At 45.2% G+C, this 17029-nt stretch overlaps 8 protein-coding genes across 8 annotated transcripts; 4 read left to right on the top strand and 4 right to left on the bottom strand.

Moving 5' to 3' along the window:
* Positions 1-1613: 1613 nt before the first annotated feature.
* N7469_000171 (sugar porter family MFS transporter) lies at positions 1614-3523 on the top strand (the record flags this gene model as incomplete). Its single annotated transcript, XM_056639091.1, has 7 exons — positions 1614-1737; positions 1790-1843; positions 1903-2138; positions 2193-2310; positions 2371-2461; positions 2516-2801; positions 2864-3523. The coding sequence occupies 7 exons, from the start codon at positions 1614-1616 to the stop codon at positions 3521-3523; spliced, it is 1569 nt and encodes a 522-aa protein (XP_056504848.1).
* Positions 3524-5004: 1481 nt separating this feature from the next.
* Positions 5005-5553, top strand: N7469_000170 (uncharacterized protein; the record flags this gene model as incomplete). Its single annotated transcript, XM_056639090.1, has 1 exon — positions 5005-5553. One exon carries the CDS (start codon positions 5005-5007, stop codon positions 5551-5553), a length of 549 nt encoding a protein of 182 aa, XP_056504847.1.
* Positions 5554-5929: 376 nt separating this feature from the next.
* N7469_000169 (uncharacterized protein) lies at positions 5930-6163 on the top strand (the record flags this gene model as incomplete). Its single annotated transcript, XM_056639089.1, has 1 exon — positions 5930-6163. One exon carries the CDS (start codon positions 5930-5932, stop codon positions 6161-6163), a length of 234 nt encoding a protein of 77 aa, XP_056504846.1.
* A 342-nt stretch (positions 6164-6505) lies between these two features.
* N7469_000168 (class I SAM-dependent DNA methyltransferase) lies at positions 6506-7165 on the bottom strand (the record flags this gene model as incomplete). Its single annotated transcript, XM_056639088.1, has 1 exon — positions 6506-7165. The coding sequence occupies one exon, from the start codon at positions 7163-7165 to the stop codon at positions 6506-6508; it is 660 nt and encodes a 219-aa protein (XP_056504845.1).
* Positions 7166-9795: 2630 nt separating this feature from the next.
* On the bottom strand, positions 9796-11602 carry N7469_000167 (uncharacterized protein; the record flags this gene model as incomplete). Its single annotated transcript, XM_056639087.1, has 5 exons — positions 9796-10395; positions 10455-10532; positions 10591-10879; positions 10968-11078; positions 11133-11602. The coding sequence occupies 5 exons, from the start codon at positions 11600-11602 to the stop codon at positions 9796-9798; spliced, it is 1548 nt and encodes a 515-aa protein (XP_056504844.1).
* Positions 11603-12241: 639 nt separating this feature from the next.
* N7469_000166 (cupin domain-containing protein) lies at positions 12242-12883 on the bottom strand (the record flags this gene model as incomplete). Its single annotated transcript, XM_056639086.1, has 1 exon — positions 12242-12883. One exon carries the CDS (start codon positions 12881-12883, stop codon positions 12242-12244), a length of 642 nt encoding a protein of 213 aa, XP_056504843.1.
* A 678-nt stretch (positions 12884-13561) lies between these two features.
* N7469_000165 (uncharacterized protein) lies at positions 13562-14477 on the bottom strand (the record flags this gene model as incomplete). Its single annotated transcript, XM_056639085.1, has 3 exons — positions 13562-13645; positions 13697-13785; positions 13877-14477. 3 exons carry the CDS (start codon positions 14475-14477, stop codon positions 13562-13564), a joined length of 774 nt encoding a protein of 257 aa, XP_056504842.1.
* Positions 14478-16473: 1996 nt separating this feature from the next.
* N7469_000164 (uncharacterized protein) lies at positions 16474-16939 on the top strand (the record flags this gene model as incomplete). Its single annotated transcript, XM_056639084.1, has 2 exons — positions 16474-16697; positions 16780-16939. The coding sequence occupies 2 exons, from the start codon at positions 16474-16476 to the stop codon at positions 16937-16939; spliced, it is 384 nt and encodes a 127-aa protein (XP_056504841.1).
* Positions 16940-17029: the final 90 nt, after the last annotated feature.

Below are 17029 nucleotides of genomic sequence, written 5' to 3'. Positions count from 1 at the left end.
ACACTTGCCCGGAGGGGCATGCAGCCATGAGGTACTGTACGAGTGCCCACACGTTCATGACAGCGATGGAGACATGCCTCTTCTCATGTCTTGAATTAAATTTTGCCATTTTTTGTATCCCTCGATTGTCATTCAACTTGGAGGTTCTCCTGATTATAGAGTTTGAACAAATAGGAGGCGATTTAATCCTCACAACAGCAAACACTAACGATATGCTGTGAAATTGTGAGGACTGATGCAAAAACGAAACAATATTTCTTCTTCAACAATGAGAATAGCCCTATCGCCGTGATGCAAAAGAGTTCATGCCTTCAGGCGCGTGGCTTTGACCCCGGAAAATGTCTCACAAATCAAAGGCAAGGGACGACAATGAGAGACCCGCATAGGAAATATATGACTCGCTCACTTTGCCCTGCGGGGGTTATGTGGCTGATCATCCGACCATCCAACATCCCAACCTCGAGAAAGCATGGCACCTAGAGACAAAAGAGTGAAAATCAGAAGGAGGATTTAGCCTATGAAGGAGTAACATTCTTTCAAAAGGCTAAAACCAATACAGCCACGCCCGTAGTGACTTTGACCTCTTTAGGAATTACAAATATCTTATCTAAGGAATTTTAATCATTGACCAGAGTATAGAGAGAGAAAAGGGCAACGAGAAGGCATAGAAAGCTCTGTAAGTTCTCTTACGGCGGGACACTCCCCATTCACATTAAGACCCGGTCTTTTAGGGCATCCCTGAGTCGTGGAAAATCCGGGGAAGCCAATTTTAACGCGGGGCGACTAGTCACTAGCTTCAAAGAAAGACGGACAATGGCCTGTAAGCTTGTTCATTCAACCAATAGCTCGACCGGTCACTTATCCATAAATGAGATAGACCCATACTTCCCGTTTGGCCAAGGAATATTCCCCGATTCCAGCCCAATCGCTTCAAATGTCCACTTAAACCCCAGTCGATTCTGTACAGACCCCTTTTAGGTCTCACGAGATGGAGGTGGCAAGTGTCAACCCAGCTGTCAAAGGGTGTCATGTCGCTTGAATGTATAGATTCGTTTCATTTAGCCTAAAGGTTTTCAGTAACATGTTGCTATTCTCGTATTTGGCTTGATTTAGGACTCGCCAACAGCAAGACAAAATGCTTAGCGAACAGGCTTTTTGATATTCTCCTTGGGGATCAGACCATGATGCTACAACAAAGGACATTGCATTCCTCCTATTTTGCCGCCTACAGTGAGAAATGTCAGACATGCCGACGAGGACAGCTGACTCTTCACTCTCAAACAAGAAGGCCATAGGGCTATTATAGCCTGGAATGCTCCGTGAATCTCGATTTGACCATGTGCCTCGGCTTTGCCTCCGCCTGGTTAGCTTCGCGACCGGGATATGGGAGATACAGGAACTCTCAATTTATCCTATTTTGCCGCGAACTGTAGACTAAATAAGCTGACTAGATATTGGACGGACCCTTCACTCTTTTTAAAATGTTCTAGCTCCGCCCGAAAACGACAGGACATCTAGGATCGCAATTTGGACCGGAGGTCGCAGAGATTTGCGCCTGAACATAATCAAAACGCTCTGATTGTTTGATATATTCCCTGCGAGTCTTGCTCAAAATGGGAAAAGATACATTCGAGCTTGGTGGCCAAGAATGGCCGAAGGTGACTTGGTGGAAGATGAAGGGGATGCGCTTTGTGTATTTGACATTGTGGGCAGCAATGATAACTTCCGCGACAAACGGTATGCAAAGTTCACTCAAGAAATTGAAAGTTTGCTAAAACGTTTTTCCCAGGATATGATGGTTCTCTGATGAATGGCCTCGAGGCTATGGAAACATGGAATGAATGTGAGTAGAGCACCTGCATCTCCCGAAGCTCGATTCACTGATTAGAGACAAATTTAAAGCCTACAATCACCCTTCTGGCTCAACTCTCGGTCTCCTTGCCGCGTCAATGGCGATTGGCTCGATGTTATCTATCCCAGTCGTTCCGTATGTCGCAGATATTTTCGGCCGACGAGCCGGTGTGGTAGTTGGCTGCATCATCATGCTTTTCGGCGTTGTTATGGTTTCAATCGGCTACAAGATTGCTTTGTTTGTGGTTGGTCGAATAATTCTTGGATTTGGCCTTGGTATTGCACAGGTAAACAGGTCTAGAATTTGGTGTTAGTTATTGAACATCCATTGACAAGAACAGGAATGTGCACCACTCTTGGTGACCGAGCTTGTGCATCCTCAGCATCGCGCCATCTACAGTACCATCTACAACTCCCTCTGGTATGTGGGTAGCTTGATCGGCGCGTGCGTTGCTCTGGGTATGTTTTATTCTATTATTATCTTAAGTAGAACGCTCTGTTGACTTGACACCTTCGAAGGTACAAATCATATTCACGGGAGTGCATGGTCATGGCGCGTGCCGTGTTTACTGCAGGGAGTTCCATCAATCTGCCAACTTGTGTTTATCTGGTGAGATTGGATTCATGAACGAAAGTCCGAAATATAAACTGACCTTGAACCCAGGACTGTTCCCGAATCTCCAAGATGGCTCATTTCGAAAGGAAAATTCGAGAAAGCGAAGCAAGTCCTTGCTTATGTCCATGCCGAGGGAAACGAAGACGACGCTCTGGTAAATGTGGAATTTGATGAGATCAAGCAAACAATCGAGCTCGAGAAAGAGTTTGAAGGTAACAGCTGGACTGAGTTTTGGTCTACCCCTGGCAATCGTCATCGTTCAATTATCCTCATCTCAATCGGTTTCTTCTCTCAATGGTCTGGTAATGGTATTGTTTCATACTTCTTGCCCCAGGTATGCTAGTGCATTTTCCAGTTCTTCTCGTTACAGACATGGCAGACTAACAACAAAGAAAGGTCTTGAAACTTATCGGAATTACCAACAGCAACACTGTCTTAACGATCAACCTCATTTTGAGTGCAGTAAATGTGGTTTCAGCCACCGGTATTTGCTTCTTCGTTGATTACTTCGGAAGACGAAAACTTTTCCTCACTTCTAGCATTAGCATGCTGCTATGCTACATTGCTATGACAATCGCACTAGCAAGATTTGACATTGCGGAAAGTGACCATGCTGCCAGAACTGTCATTGTCTTCATCTTCCTTTACTACATTTCCTACAACATTGGATTCAGTGGTTTACTGGTATCTTACTCGTCCGAGATTCTTCCATACAGACTTCGTGCTAAGGGATTGACAATCATGTTCTTCTGTGTTGACCTGAGTCTCTGGTTCAACCAATATGTCAACCCGATTGCATTGGAGGCGATCGAGTGGAAGTACTACATTGTCTATTGTGGTTTCCTGGCATTTGAAATTCTGGTCGTGTGGAAGTTCTACATCGAGACGAAGGAGATTCCATTGGAAGAGATCGTTAAGAAATTCGACGGCGATCGAGCCCTTCTGGGAGGAGCTGCTGCTTCGGAGAAAGCCAATCAGCTAACTGGTCAATTCCATGGAAATTCCGGATTTGATGATGAAAAGGCGATAACAACCCAAGTCGAGCTCAAGGCTTAGGTGTATGAAATTGCACGGGGAGAATTTCGCAATGTCCACTCGTGCTGAACAAACAATCGGGCATTTAATATTCGTTCTCTAGAAATCTTGGAGCCAATGAAAACTGTCTATGAACTGTGAATACTAGTACGAATAGTATCGGAGTAGATTTAGCGTAAATTAACCAATGCTTCGCATGGCAATAGCAGGCAGATACGATAATATTTACTTTCTAACAAAAGGCCTTGGAAGCTTTATACCCCTTTGGAGTTTCCAAATAGCCTACTAGGCTGAACCGTATTCAGGCATATTATCATTACTGAATAAATTAACTCATCGCGGAAAAGCAACACAGGACAAGCTAGAGCATCTGTAGACTGCCACGGATGAAAGGGCCGTGCCAGGATGAGACGTCCCCACCAAAATCTAGATACTGATTCTGTTTTCATCACAGAGTTTTAACATTCTAATAAATCGCAACATTTATCCAGGAGATCACGATACACGCCCGATATGTTCGTCATTCATTGATTTGCGTTTTCGATATTATTCGCCTAACCAGCAGTGGATTCCTTATCCTTTAACTTACCAGCATTATTCACGACCACTGAGCATTCAAAAGTTGAATAAGATTATAACAAGCTGTAATGCTCATGAAATTCAGCCTTGGATCTAACCTGGCTTGAACCTAGCCGCGTGGCTACGAAGGCCCCAGGCCGCTGAAAGCAGCGGGTAACACTAATCACAGAATGCGCAAATATACTTCAAGCCTCATGTTTGCGGAAACCAGTTACAGAATTGAATCTAAAGTATAAATTCTAAACTGAAATCTTGTGGGCATCTTGGCTACCCTCCGGCTGTGGCGTCTCAACCCGCGTGGATTGCCGAATTTCAACGTCAATCGGCTTGCCGTTTTCGGCTTCTCCGCATTTACAGATCCATACCAGCCATGAACTGTATCTTTGTATATTTCTGCTTCTGGTCTCTCGGAAAAGAATAAATAAAGAGAATCGATGAGACTGAAAAGTGCAGAATGTAGAGGATTGTTCGGTTCTTGTGTTTGTTAAAAAGTTCGTTACCATAAAATATACGGACTGACACAATATTAGAGATAGTTATCTCTAATGGGGTGGCAAATATGAGATCAAGACTTTATTATTATTGACAACCGTGGAAAGACCACGATCGGAATGTCTCCTCACAGAATCCCATGCGAGGCCCATGGTCTATTAGACCCACATAGAGTCATAAATTCTTCCACTTCATCAAACGTTGGCATTAAGATGAGATATTTCGTTTGTATAAATTTCCTTCCAGTCTTTCGAGAGATGAATATACTTCTTTTCATCAGCACTCAATCAAAGAATAAGATATTATAGGGTTTAATCCGAGCCAGCGTATATTTCTTGGGGAAAGAAAGGAAACATGTACGTCGTCTTTCATATAATCATAAGTTTAAAACTTCAGGCGAGTCTGACAAATACCTAGAAAGACACTACAAGATGCGTCTCTCACTTTTAGCTTTGACCGCTTCGCTGGCAATTCTAGCCACCGCTGCTCCAGTCAATAAACGCGATGAAGCCACAGAAGATCTTGGAGTGGGTGTCGGCCTTAACGTTGGCAAGCGCAACGAAGCCGCAGAAGATCTTGGGGTTGGCGTCGGCCTTGGAATTGGCAAGCGTGGTGAAGATGCAGGGGATCTTGGAGTTGGTCTAGGTGCTGTCATCGACAAGCGCAACGAAGCCGCAGAAGACCTTGGGGTAGGAGTCGGCCTCGGAGTTGGCAAGCGCAATGAAAACTTGGAAGTCAAGGTGAATGCCGATGGAACTGTTTCGAGCCTGAAACGGGACAATGAAGGCGAGGATTCCCTTATTGGGACTGACCTCGATGCTAATCTTGATGTGGGAAAACGCCATGCTGCCTCCAATGACGCATCTGGTGTTGGCGTCACTATCAATGCTGATGGTGGCGTTACGGTTGGAAAGCGAGCTGCCGGACCGGAAGAGGACGCCGATATTAGTGTCGGTGCCGGTGCAACAGTTGGCGTTTGATGGGCTTGTAATCAGTGAAAGCTTTGATTCTCAATGTATGGAGAGTGCTTTCTTTCATTCCTGAGCTGCATAATGTGAAGTGTTTTATCAATGATTGCCAGCAGTGTGTACGCTAGATATAATTACGAAACACGAATAATGAAAGACCAGAAATACTCAAATACTCTAAAGGAGGCACTTTTATTTATTGTTCATGTTGTTTCGGCGGACATTTCCAAGGGTCCGCCAGGTTTCTTTCTTGCCCCTCTTCTAGCCAGCAGCAAATCTCCATGTGTTACTTTTGAACCAGCAGTGTATTTTTTGAAGCTGACCATAAACACCAGAGAAAAAACACTGGTATAGGCAGTCAGCAATTGGCATTCAGAATCTTCATTGTATGACCGAAGGTACCGCAGACCCTGTCGATCACAGTCTCCCAGAGGAATGGGACAGGCAAGAGAGTGGAATTGTTGAGAATTCACCACCAGAATATCGTGAACAGCGACCAGGATCCCGGCACGGGAACGATGATGCTGGACCTCCAACCAGGCCATCGCCCGCCAGACACCCCAGAAGCAATCGTGGTTTTGGCCGGTGGTTCGGAGGCGCTAGTCACCCGGAGGAGCGTTAGGAAATAATGGAAGTCAAGATTAGAAATATCTTTTCGACTGTTTTCCCTTGGATTACTTCCTAGTACTTATTGGATTGACAAATTTAAACCACCTTAGTCCGTTTACGAGGGTTATATTTATGGCATTTCATTCAATATGGGTATTTCTAAGAGTCATAAGTCGCTTCACGTAGCCGGCCGGGGGTGTATCGTTAAATTGTCGCGTTTGGTTGTGGGAAAGGGAATGGTATGTTGAAACCTGTCGCTTTGGGTCGGATCCAAACTGGGGTTTGTTGAAAAGAGCTTCGCTTAGATCATGATTATTTTGGGGTTGCATAAGGAAGTCTTCGCGGGTAGTTTCGTTCAGGCGCGTTGGGATTTTTGAAGAATAAGCAGTACTGCTTTGTCGCCATGTCCCTTTACATAATCTATCAACTCATCGGAAATAACCTCCACAAGACCCTCTTCTTTCAATTTCTCAACTTCAGCCTGGAATCCTCCAGGGATCCAGATCTGTTGAAGAATTGTAGCAACAACAATACCCTTGGCCTTCGTCACTCGGACCAATTCCCTTAGAGCAGGGTCTGGACCGACGTGGCCGAGTGTGAAGGTGCCAACACAAGAAACGATATCATATGTGTCATCTTTCTGTGCAATTGGCTTATTCATATCAGCCTGTGCAAGATCCCGGTAGGCACCGGTGTCTCGTGCAATGTCCAGCATGGGCTGAGACAGATCAATGCCATCAATTGCTCGCGCACCGGACATCGCAAGAGCCTGTCCGACGAGACCCGTTCCGCAGCCAGCATCAAGGATCACGCTATCAGCGGGGGATTTGGCAGCCTTGTACTTTATGGCAGCTTGGGCGACAAGGACCGGAGCAACATAGCTCTGAGCAGCATCTCCAACTTCAGCGTTATATGTTGCAGCCCATTTATCGTAGATATCCATGCATTCCTTCGAGCCCGCAGCATCACGGGCCTGGCGAAGGTAAAGCTGGCTGGGAGGAGCAGATGCGGACATCGTGATAATAGAGCAAGTTAGGATATGAAAAGGGTGAGGGAAAGTCTCTTGGAGGAGGTGAAGAAGGATATCTTATGTTCTGCGTTGAAGATATTGTTTAGTTCATACCCGGTTCCACGGACGGGAGTTCCACCTTCTTATAACCCATTCTTCCCGTATATGATCCCCAATTGTCCTTTTTATTCAATTTTGAGTATGGCGTGATTCCATACGATGCGGGGTCGAGAGCAAAAGATTCCTAAAAGGCTGAGGCCTCGGCGATCGATGATGTCGGTGGATTATGATCCCGAAATGTTCCACCGGGCTTCAGGACAGGATGAAGTTGAATACATGTGAAACTCAATGACGATGACTTTGAAACACATTATAGATATAATTTCAGATAGCATCTGAGTTCGCAGCATTCTTTTTAATACCAATTGCTCATTTCATCAACGCTCAATCATTCATATCTTCTCGGCAAACTTGCAATATCCTCAACATCGTGAAACAACTCCAGTACACGAAGTATCGCAGCCAGAGCTGAACTCATGCGTGTGGTATTGTAAAGCATGGTATATATAACCTGAGACCTGATTTAATTAGCTGGTATAATTACCCAGCTAGCCAGCCTCTCTTGGCCTGTATACTTAGGTTCACCCTCTATGCATGGAGACGTCGAGGTCCCACCTGTTTCGTGCCCTAGCGCGTTTCCACGCGCCTCGCGTAGACCCCCGCTTCTGCTAACCACCTACCGTAGGATCGTAAAGGTTCCACGCGCCCCTCTAGCTTTGATATTGATCAATAGAAGCAGGTATAGGCAAACTGAGCTATACCCTTTTGAATGACGTCCCTTGGTTGGACAAGTCCCTCTTTAGCGGTAATTATAAAAGCATTACCAAAGCTAATAGTGGTCTCGTTTTCACGGCCATGATCTCTCAACGCAAAAGCTTTTAGTGAAAGAATGCAAGAATGCTAGCTTATGAACTAGTTACTGAATGATGTACTTAGTCATGGTGGAAATGCTTATCGATTAGACAGCTTCGGTCCGAATGTCCCGGCAGCAGGAAGATAAAGATAGTATCTTTTTTACGCAGGAACTAGTTTCGAAGGGAATCAATCTAGAACACGATTACCTCCTTTTACCCACTGTGCGGGGTCCGTCTCCCACTGCGTCAGCGGTGGCGAAGCACATGAAGAGCGGATGGATGTCTTCCGACCTAAGACGTTGCCTCTGGCGTGCAGGTGCGTTGGTCTCTGTGCATCTAGGGTGTATTTTGTGCAGTAGCTCTGTCACATATGGACCTATAGTCGTCGATCGATATTGCTGTGAGCTAATTTTCATTACATGAATACCTTTGTTAGAGATGCTTTTGTGATTGATTTCGTGAATAATATCGATTTGACATGGTATGATGCTGTGTATAGTGCATCACAGTAGACCCTTTTCTCCATAGTGTAGAAATATCCTCGCAAGCTTATAGAGCATCATAGATTCGCTGAGCAAGTGGATATCCTGCATTATTTTCTACTTCATAAACTGGGCGTACGCCACAAACCTTTGCTATAGAAATCAGACGTGAACAATTAGCAATTACTAGTAAGAGACGCACTTGATAACCCTGAACTCCTTCTTGCTGCCCCCTTGCCAGGAGATCAGCCTCACACACCAACTGGATGGCCTCCCCTGAATCAGCAACGTCGAACAGGGAACATAATGATAGAAACGATTGAGTTTCAACAAAAGGAGAAGCGGGGGTGGGACGAAAAGCCCCGTAAATCTCCCAACAAACTTCAATCAAGTGGGGTTTTATGCGGGGCCTTCAACATTGACCACATCATGAGAATCCTCTACAACAATTCAGGCTAGTGTAAGGCCTGAAGGCAGAAGTTATGCATGGAGTGTGTGTGGAGATCAATCCGCTCTCTGATCAACGAATCATTCTTGATACGAAGGATATTGCCATGTTTTTCGACCAAGCGCTATAGCCCTGGGGATTCAGAATGATCAGATGTCAGCACTCCGTCTGGGCTTGAGCCCCAAAGTCCAATGACGGCCCCACTGAATAGGGAAAATCCGGTTTATTGATGCATCAAAATTACAGGCAGCCAATGGTGACTTCAAGGGCTAGGCCCGACAGCTGACCAGCCGTGCCCTTTGAAGTTGACGAAAACAAATCGTAGAAACAGTTAGAATGTGCCATGATGGTTTCTGACGTTTTGATTTTTCCGGGTACCAAATGACCCGGACGACAGGACGTACGCTAATTTAGCCAAATAGTCAGTGTATTGCCTTGGTGTATTACTCCTGGTATGGCAGGTAGGAATGAGAGATAATGTGCGTCTTTGAACTTCGGACGAGGATTAGTATCTCAGTTGCAGTAAGCCAGGACTACTTTTTGGCAGAATAAATAAGCGAGAAAGAAATCAGTTTAAAGTGTAACATTTCTACAAAGAACTAAACTCATAATTATATTCACATAAGCCACTACGCATTTCCTATTAAAACGCGTACAAAATGAAAGCTCATTTCATCTGTGGAAAAAAACCTCCCTTGATTGTGCAGATCGGGAATCTAATTGATATCTTAAGACCCAGCAGTCCCATTCACAACTGATCATGTACAGCTACTTGGCTAAGATTTCTTGATTCTATTCCTTTGGCGGGATTCGCTTAGGTGCTTTCTTCAAGGTGGCTTGCTTTCCTAGCTGGCCGATGTGCTTTTGCGTATGATAGACGGTCCCGCGTGGAACCTTACCGAGATTCTCATAAGCCCTAAGTGCAGGAGGAACCTCCCTTTTGTTTTCAGGTAAAGAGCTCGTCAGATTGAACTTAGTTTTCGAGGTTGATACTACGAATTCGCCCGTTCCATTTGGCACACAGCCCACGAACATGAGATAATTGAGAAATGGCCCGTCAAGGGGCGTATCACACGGAGGTGAACCCCCGATGCCAGCGAGACAAACAGGCACTCTGATCCAATTTGTCAAACGTCTATTCCCAGCATCATTGAGCAAGCAAGCCTCTATCTCATATACCGGCCGATTCACACCGCCCATTGCTGTGATGAGTCCAACATGTCCCATACAAGGGAGCGCTGGCTCAGGAATTCCTGCGATGCCGGGATGATATGGACCCATCATCCGATCAATACACTCGGCGTTAAAGATCATGATACTGCTGCCTGTATCATATACAAATTGGAGCTCAGTCCACCATTGGTATCCGGGAATTCTGACGGCCAGATTGTACTATAATTACAGTCATGATCAATGGAGAATTTTTCCGGAACAAGGGTGGTGGATCTTACCATGTAAACCCATTGATAGCGAGGATCGGGAGGTATGGTGATAGAGCCATAACTATGCCCCATCCCAGGGCCAAAGAACTGCAAAATTCGATTAGCTTACCAAATGTCTAGATTCAAAAGTGGATATTCCTCATACTCCTTCGACCCAGAATGCGCTCTGGCCAGAATGGGCTGCATTAATGGCCTCGAACTCATCCCAGTGGAACGGACGTGGTTCGCACAACTGAACTCCTTCAGACCAGTAGGTCACTAGTCCTGTCCATTTTATCTTTCTCGATCTATAGGCGTCCAAGATTTTGTCGATATTCTGAATTTGATGATTCTCATCGCCGTGTTCTACTAGATGTGCTCGGGTTTGTTTAAGCGTCTTTATCCGTTTGTAGACACGATCATCTAGCCCCTTGGGTTCGTGTTTGTCTCTCAGCCTGTTCGAATTTTAGATCATCATTTTTCCTTTGATACATTTCCATGATGTTGATGGATCGATCAGTAGGTAGACAGGAAGGTTCTTACACAAGCGCATCTTTCTTTTTCTGATAATCCTTAAGTCTCAATTGGAAAAAATGAGGCATGATGTTGTCCACGATCCTTTCCTTGCATCGTACTATCTGGCCGTCGATATCACTAGAGAGTGTTAACATCTTGAATTCAATGATATCTTAGAAGGGCCAATCCTACTTTGGATCAAGATCAGGTTCCCGTGTGTTCCAATCAGCAGGCAAACTGTCAATATCAATCAAGGGTTCAGAGCCATGATGTTGCCATCTTTCTTGTCGAGCAGGCAATTCCGGCTCCGGTTCTGGTTCAAGATCCACAAACTCCTCATAGGATACATCGAGGTCCAGGTCTTCGACGTTGACACGATGTCTCTCTGTTTTGTCCCATGGAGACACCCTTGCTAAAGACTTTTCTTTTTTCGTCCCATACTCGTGTTTACTCGATTCCAAGTCAGACGTTTCAGTCCCCCGTTTCCGCTTCTCTCCTGGTCCTGAATTATTTCCCCGTGAACTCGGAGCACTGGTCGCGGGTGTTTCATACGACTGCGTTGTTGACGAGGACGGCTCACTCGAATAGTGACTCTTTGATGCTTGTCCGCTACTAGCGTTGATGTCTTCCGGGCTATTCCGAGTTCCTCGTCGTCTCGGCATTTTGAGGTCAATATAGAGGAATCTTAATTTGATCTGAAGCGTAGGTGCTGTCCGATGCTAGATTTCTCGAGTATCTGAGCAATGTTAAGTCAAAAGGGCACGCTTGAGACCCCCGATTCATTTCTTAAGCCAGGAAAAACAAAGAAGCGCCCACCAGGCATTGATCAACGAGCCCACATAATGATCAAGCGTCGGGATGAAAGGAATGACTTGAAATACATGGCGGAAGTGTCGTGTCAAAGAGTTTTCCCATCGAGTTCTTTCATCTTTCTCGTATACTGGACTTGAAAACAAAGAAACCTGCACACCGTCAGTCATGTCTGAAGCTTCTAACGAGCATGGCCTCAGTTTTTAAAATTGGGTATTTAGTCATTGTTTTTTCGAGGCAAATGGAGAACACAGGCGTAATTCCTTTTTATCATATTTCTCCATCGTGCCTGGAAAATACGTACATATAGATCTCAAAAGCCAAATTCTGGGTACCTTAAGGCTGTGGGCCCACAGGTGCCATCAAAAGGCCGCAAAAGGGTGTCATGGAATAATTCGGCCGTTGATGGTGTGGGTACAGTGATAAAGAACTACTATACTAGCCTAGCGGATAGAATTCAACGGCAATCCTTTGACTGAAGTTCAAAGAACTCATTTCCAACATCCCCTGATACCCCCATCAGCCCCAAAAACAGGATCCAACGCCGGGATCTCTACATTCCAACAAGCCTCGAATGTAGATGGATCCCCTTTCTCTTCCCAACTCCAATTTAACCCACGAGGATAAGCACCCATCATTGTGAATCCTCGTAACTCCACATTCTGCACCATGGCTCGCGGATCATCCGACTCAATTCCTCGTGCCTTGCCAGTCAAAGGCTTGAAGTCCGGGTTCGTCGTGAAAGGATCATAGCTCTTATGCGCAACACCTGCCGGAACAATCAACACGTCTCCCACATTGACCTCTAATAACAGACCACCCTCTTCAGGCGCATCGCCATATGTATGTTTTTCATTGTCGTCGTCGAGATCGGCTACTCCCCATCGGATACTTCCCGGCCCAGACACGACGATCATTGCTTCGTGGGTTTCTGGATGATAATGCGAGCGCTGTGTTCGACCGTACCGTGTAACCCATTGGACGTCCCAGCCATTCTTGAGAAATGTGTCGTAGGCGCGTGTAATGTCTACCTTTCCATCCCGGACAAAGGTGTTTCTATAAAGTAGGAGTGGCTTGGGAGAATTAGGTATTAATTTTGTGGGTTTAATGTCATATGTGCTTATTTTATCCATTTTGTGAAAGATGACGCCAAGAATCCATGAATATCCAGGTGCGGTAGACAGCGAGGGAGCTCAATATTTCATGGATACCTATTCCGATGAGTATTTGAAGATCAAGTTTCGTATCATGCAGTCATTGCGGAGACCTTTTCTTATAAAGCCGACTTGCCGATGTGCGGGGTTGATATGAGCCCGGTTGGTATCCCGATGCCTCAAAACAAGACGCGAGACAGGAATATTCTGGAACGCCACATGCCGGATAGGTTGACCAAAAAGAGCAATAATAGATTGGATGTACCAGCATGTCAGCGGTTTAATTTAGCTATGTTGCACTAATGCTCGGTTAACGGCAATGTGGCCGATTCAGTCGGAAAAGAAGCCGATACTGATAAACTACTTATGAGCTGATATATTGGCTTGAAGCCAAGGCCATTTTTGATTGGATATAAAGTACAGGTCAATTTACAGTTATGTCAGAGAAGAAATGATACTCTAGTGGTTGAAAGAATTCGAGAGAACGTGTAGTGACAATAAATACTGGGTTCCTTTCTTTTTTTTTTTTGGTAATCTGGTTTTAAATCTAGTACGAGGGACAGAAGATATTTAGTCCAGTTTTATCTCCAATCTACACCATCGATTTGAAAGGATTCCTACACATAACAAGACGCGATGGTCATAAAATGATGCATATCAAGGTAAAGTATACCCGCCGTCAATGACCATATTCGCACCGGTCATGTAGCAGCAAGCATCACTGGCAAGGAAAACGTAGGCCTGATAGGGTCAGGAAAATTTTATTAGACTGCGATAACGGAGAAGACTAACAGATTTCAATTCAGCAGGATCACAAATGCGACCACCAGGGATCATCGACAGCCACTTTTCAAAAAGCTCCTTAGGTTGCTGAGTGAGCACTGCAGAGTATTCTGGTTAGTACATCCATCCAATTCGAATCTACAAAATATCAAGACTTGCTTTCAGTCATAATAAATCCAGGCGAGATACAGTTAACCCTCGCAAAGTCTGTCCACTCAACAGCCAAACTCTTCGCCAAATGCACTGCAGCTGCTTTGGAAGCATTGTACGCGCACTGCGTCTGGGGAATATTCACAAGAATCGCGCTGACCGATGCTGTAATAATAAGATTGCCCTTGCCCTGGCGCTTGAATATCTTGCCAGCAGCTTGCGCAGTCCACATAACACCGTCGTAGTTAACACGATTATCACGAGCCCAACTTTCCTCGTCATATTCCAGATTAGGTCGATTAGTACAGGTGCCCGCATTTGCGACAACGACATCCAGTCGACCGTTACCAAATTCATTGACGACTTTGTTCAAAGTTTCACCCATGTTGCTGCGGCTGGTGACGTCGCACTGGAAAGCCTCAACGCGACGGCCAGTCTCAGATGCAATCTTTGCCGCTGACTCTGCAGCATCGCTGCTGCTGGTGTATAGAAGGGCGACATCGGCGCCTGCTTCAGCCATACCACGTACAACTTCGAGTCCGATGCCTCGTGCACCGCCAGTTACAGCGACGATTTTGCCCTCCAGAGAGAACTGGGACAGAACGGGGGCGTTCACGTTTGGGGGTTTGTAGAGGGGCATGTCTACCGATATGGTGAAGGAAAACAGGATGAAGATAATGTAATGGAAGTGAAGATTGAATTAACTGAATTTGCTATGTAGAAGATTTGAGCCTCTTATGGACTTGTTGCCCCTCATGATCGTATGTGAAAGTGGAGCAAAACACATCGGACTGGGGTGACAGTCATGCGAGGGGATAAACCACATAGAATTGTTAAATCAACCTCCATTTTTTTAGATTGTGACTTCTCTTACTAAATATGGTAAAGGGCAGTATTTGTATTACACTATTTGATTGTTGCATTTCGCAGATCACGGATACCAGTTATGAGAAGTTGCACGCCTTGAAACTTGCAATTGTAGAGACCAAGGTGATTGAAAGCATCTGATATGCTTTTGCTTGTCTTTGTGATAGTTTCAACCTTCCAGCTGTTCATCTTGTTCTACTGAATGTCATTGTTACTTGTTGAATATGATTCGAATTGAGCCGATTTGTGAAATGAGCATGTAATACGCATACAATCATGCACGCTACAACATTTGAATGGCGTTTGCAACATGAAAAACGAAGTTCAGCCATCAATTTTGATTGCAATCGGCAGGATTTCCCCTTTCGTTAAATCAAGCCGACATTTCCTTTCTCCACCGGCATATACCAACGTCTCTGAGCGGTGGTCTACATTGCCTTTTTTGCACTATCATTGGAATGTTCAGCATGAAAGCCAGAGTTCATCTACTCTAGTGCCAAATCCAGGTGGCGATGAGGTCCTCCCCGCGCGCGAACAGAGGTCTGTTCGCGCCTCACCAGTCGGGACTGGTGAGTCTCCACCGACTAGACTTCGCGTAGCCATTACTCAATTTGCAGTACGGAGTGCCGAGCCCGTAAGATCAAATATGATCGAAGCCGGCCCGAGTGTATTCAAAACGTGAACAATGGAGGTTTCTGTCAGTCATAGACAACGCGACATCATCAGCGCATACAATTCCCTCCAACGGGATTTACACCACTATATTAGGTTGATTATTTCCATCGCACATGGAATGTCTTCTATTGTCGTGCAGAAATATATGGTACAGCCGCTCTATTTTGCCGATCGATGTTTATCGTCGTGGAATAACAGACAAGAAGTTGTGGGACTTCTACGTAGCATCGAGCAATCACCTGGCCTGCCTACCGAATACCGAGTGAAGGGCTTGGCTAGTGATTGGTACATTTCATATGACTTGCTCTCGGTGCAGGAAAGTGATAGTCGTTAAAGGGCAGTATAAACCCGAATGTATCATCGGACCTGTTGGAACAGGCTTCATATACATCGCCTTTGCTCAAAATGTGAAATTCCTGAAGTCAATAAGCTGTCAAGAGTTTTTGACTGAATTCTTGGAGTCGTTGACTTTACATGGTTCAAGTAAACTATTGTGATCTTTTGTGTGAATCCAATCGGAGAACATCGGACAACGCCCTTGGGAAGATGTTGACTAATTTTGAAAAGAATAATTTGTGTAGACAAGATAATACAGCCAATGTGTAATCATTATCGAGGTCCGAAGAAGTATTAATACACAAACACAATGCGAGGCAGGTTTTCCTTTGTTCGGAGTGTTTGATGGTTGAACTCACGCCGAGACGCCGATTCTTGCGGCTGCTTTCGGGATGGAGATCTCAATTCAACGTGATTATTTTCCATTTATAGTTGTAGCTTGGATTCTTTTGGACGAATATATGAGGCTATATTACATGAAGCTACTCTATTTACGACAAATCGCGGATGTCTCCAACGTAGAGTATTTGTATTCGCATATCAGGTACTTCGGCACGGAACCAACAGTGGGCCTCGTCAAACGCGGGGACGAAGAATTTCCACGCAACCTCTGAATCGTCCATCAACCATCTCAAACACCCAACAGATTGCTTTATACAGCATCGGATATTTAAAGTAAAACACTTTACGAATACCTCTATCTCTTCTTCATACGCCGAGACACAGTTACTATTTTCCAATATCCAGATACCGCCAAGATGCCCATTATCAGGGATTTCACTCTTCCAAGTTCAGCAAAGCTGCTCGATGTGCCCGAAGCTTCAAGCTCAAAGCTTTTCCTTGCCTTCATTTCTGGAGATGATTCTGTCACAAAGCAGCCCTGGTGCCCCGATGTTCGTGCCGCACTCCCGCATATCGATGCTGCTTTCACGGCGCCCGATGCCCCGACGCTAGCGATGGTCTCGGTGGGAACGTTAGCAGAGTAAGTATTGGTCAGGAATCATTCCAAAGGATGATAACCCTTCGTTTGGAACTTTGAAACATGGATTAATGCGTGCGTTTAGGTGGAGGGAGCCCAAGAATATATTCAGGACCCTGTGGAATATTAATAATGTCCCGGCGCTGGTGCGTTATCAACGCGTTAACGGAGAGGTTACTGAGACTGGACGCTTGATTGAGGGGGAAATTCTGGATAAGTCGAAGTTGCAGAAGTTTATGTCTTGAGTTGGTCTGAGTCAATGTTATGATACAGTTGTTCTTCGGTGCGATTTGATCGGTCAACCAATATCCCAATCACTTACGACGAATGATTTT

The sequence above is a fragment of the Penicillium citrinum genome, assembly GCF_028827155.1.
Source record: "Penicillium citrinum strain IBT 23319 chromosome Unknown utg000001l:1.0-4955037.0:1.0-4956770.0, whole genome shotgun sequence".
In the NCBI taxonomy this organism is placed as follows: Eukaryota; Fungi; Ascomycota; class Eurotiomycetes; order Eurotiales; family Aspergillaceae; genus Penicillium; species Penicillium citrinum.
This window is presented reverse-complemented; position numbering and strand designations above follow the sequence as displayed.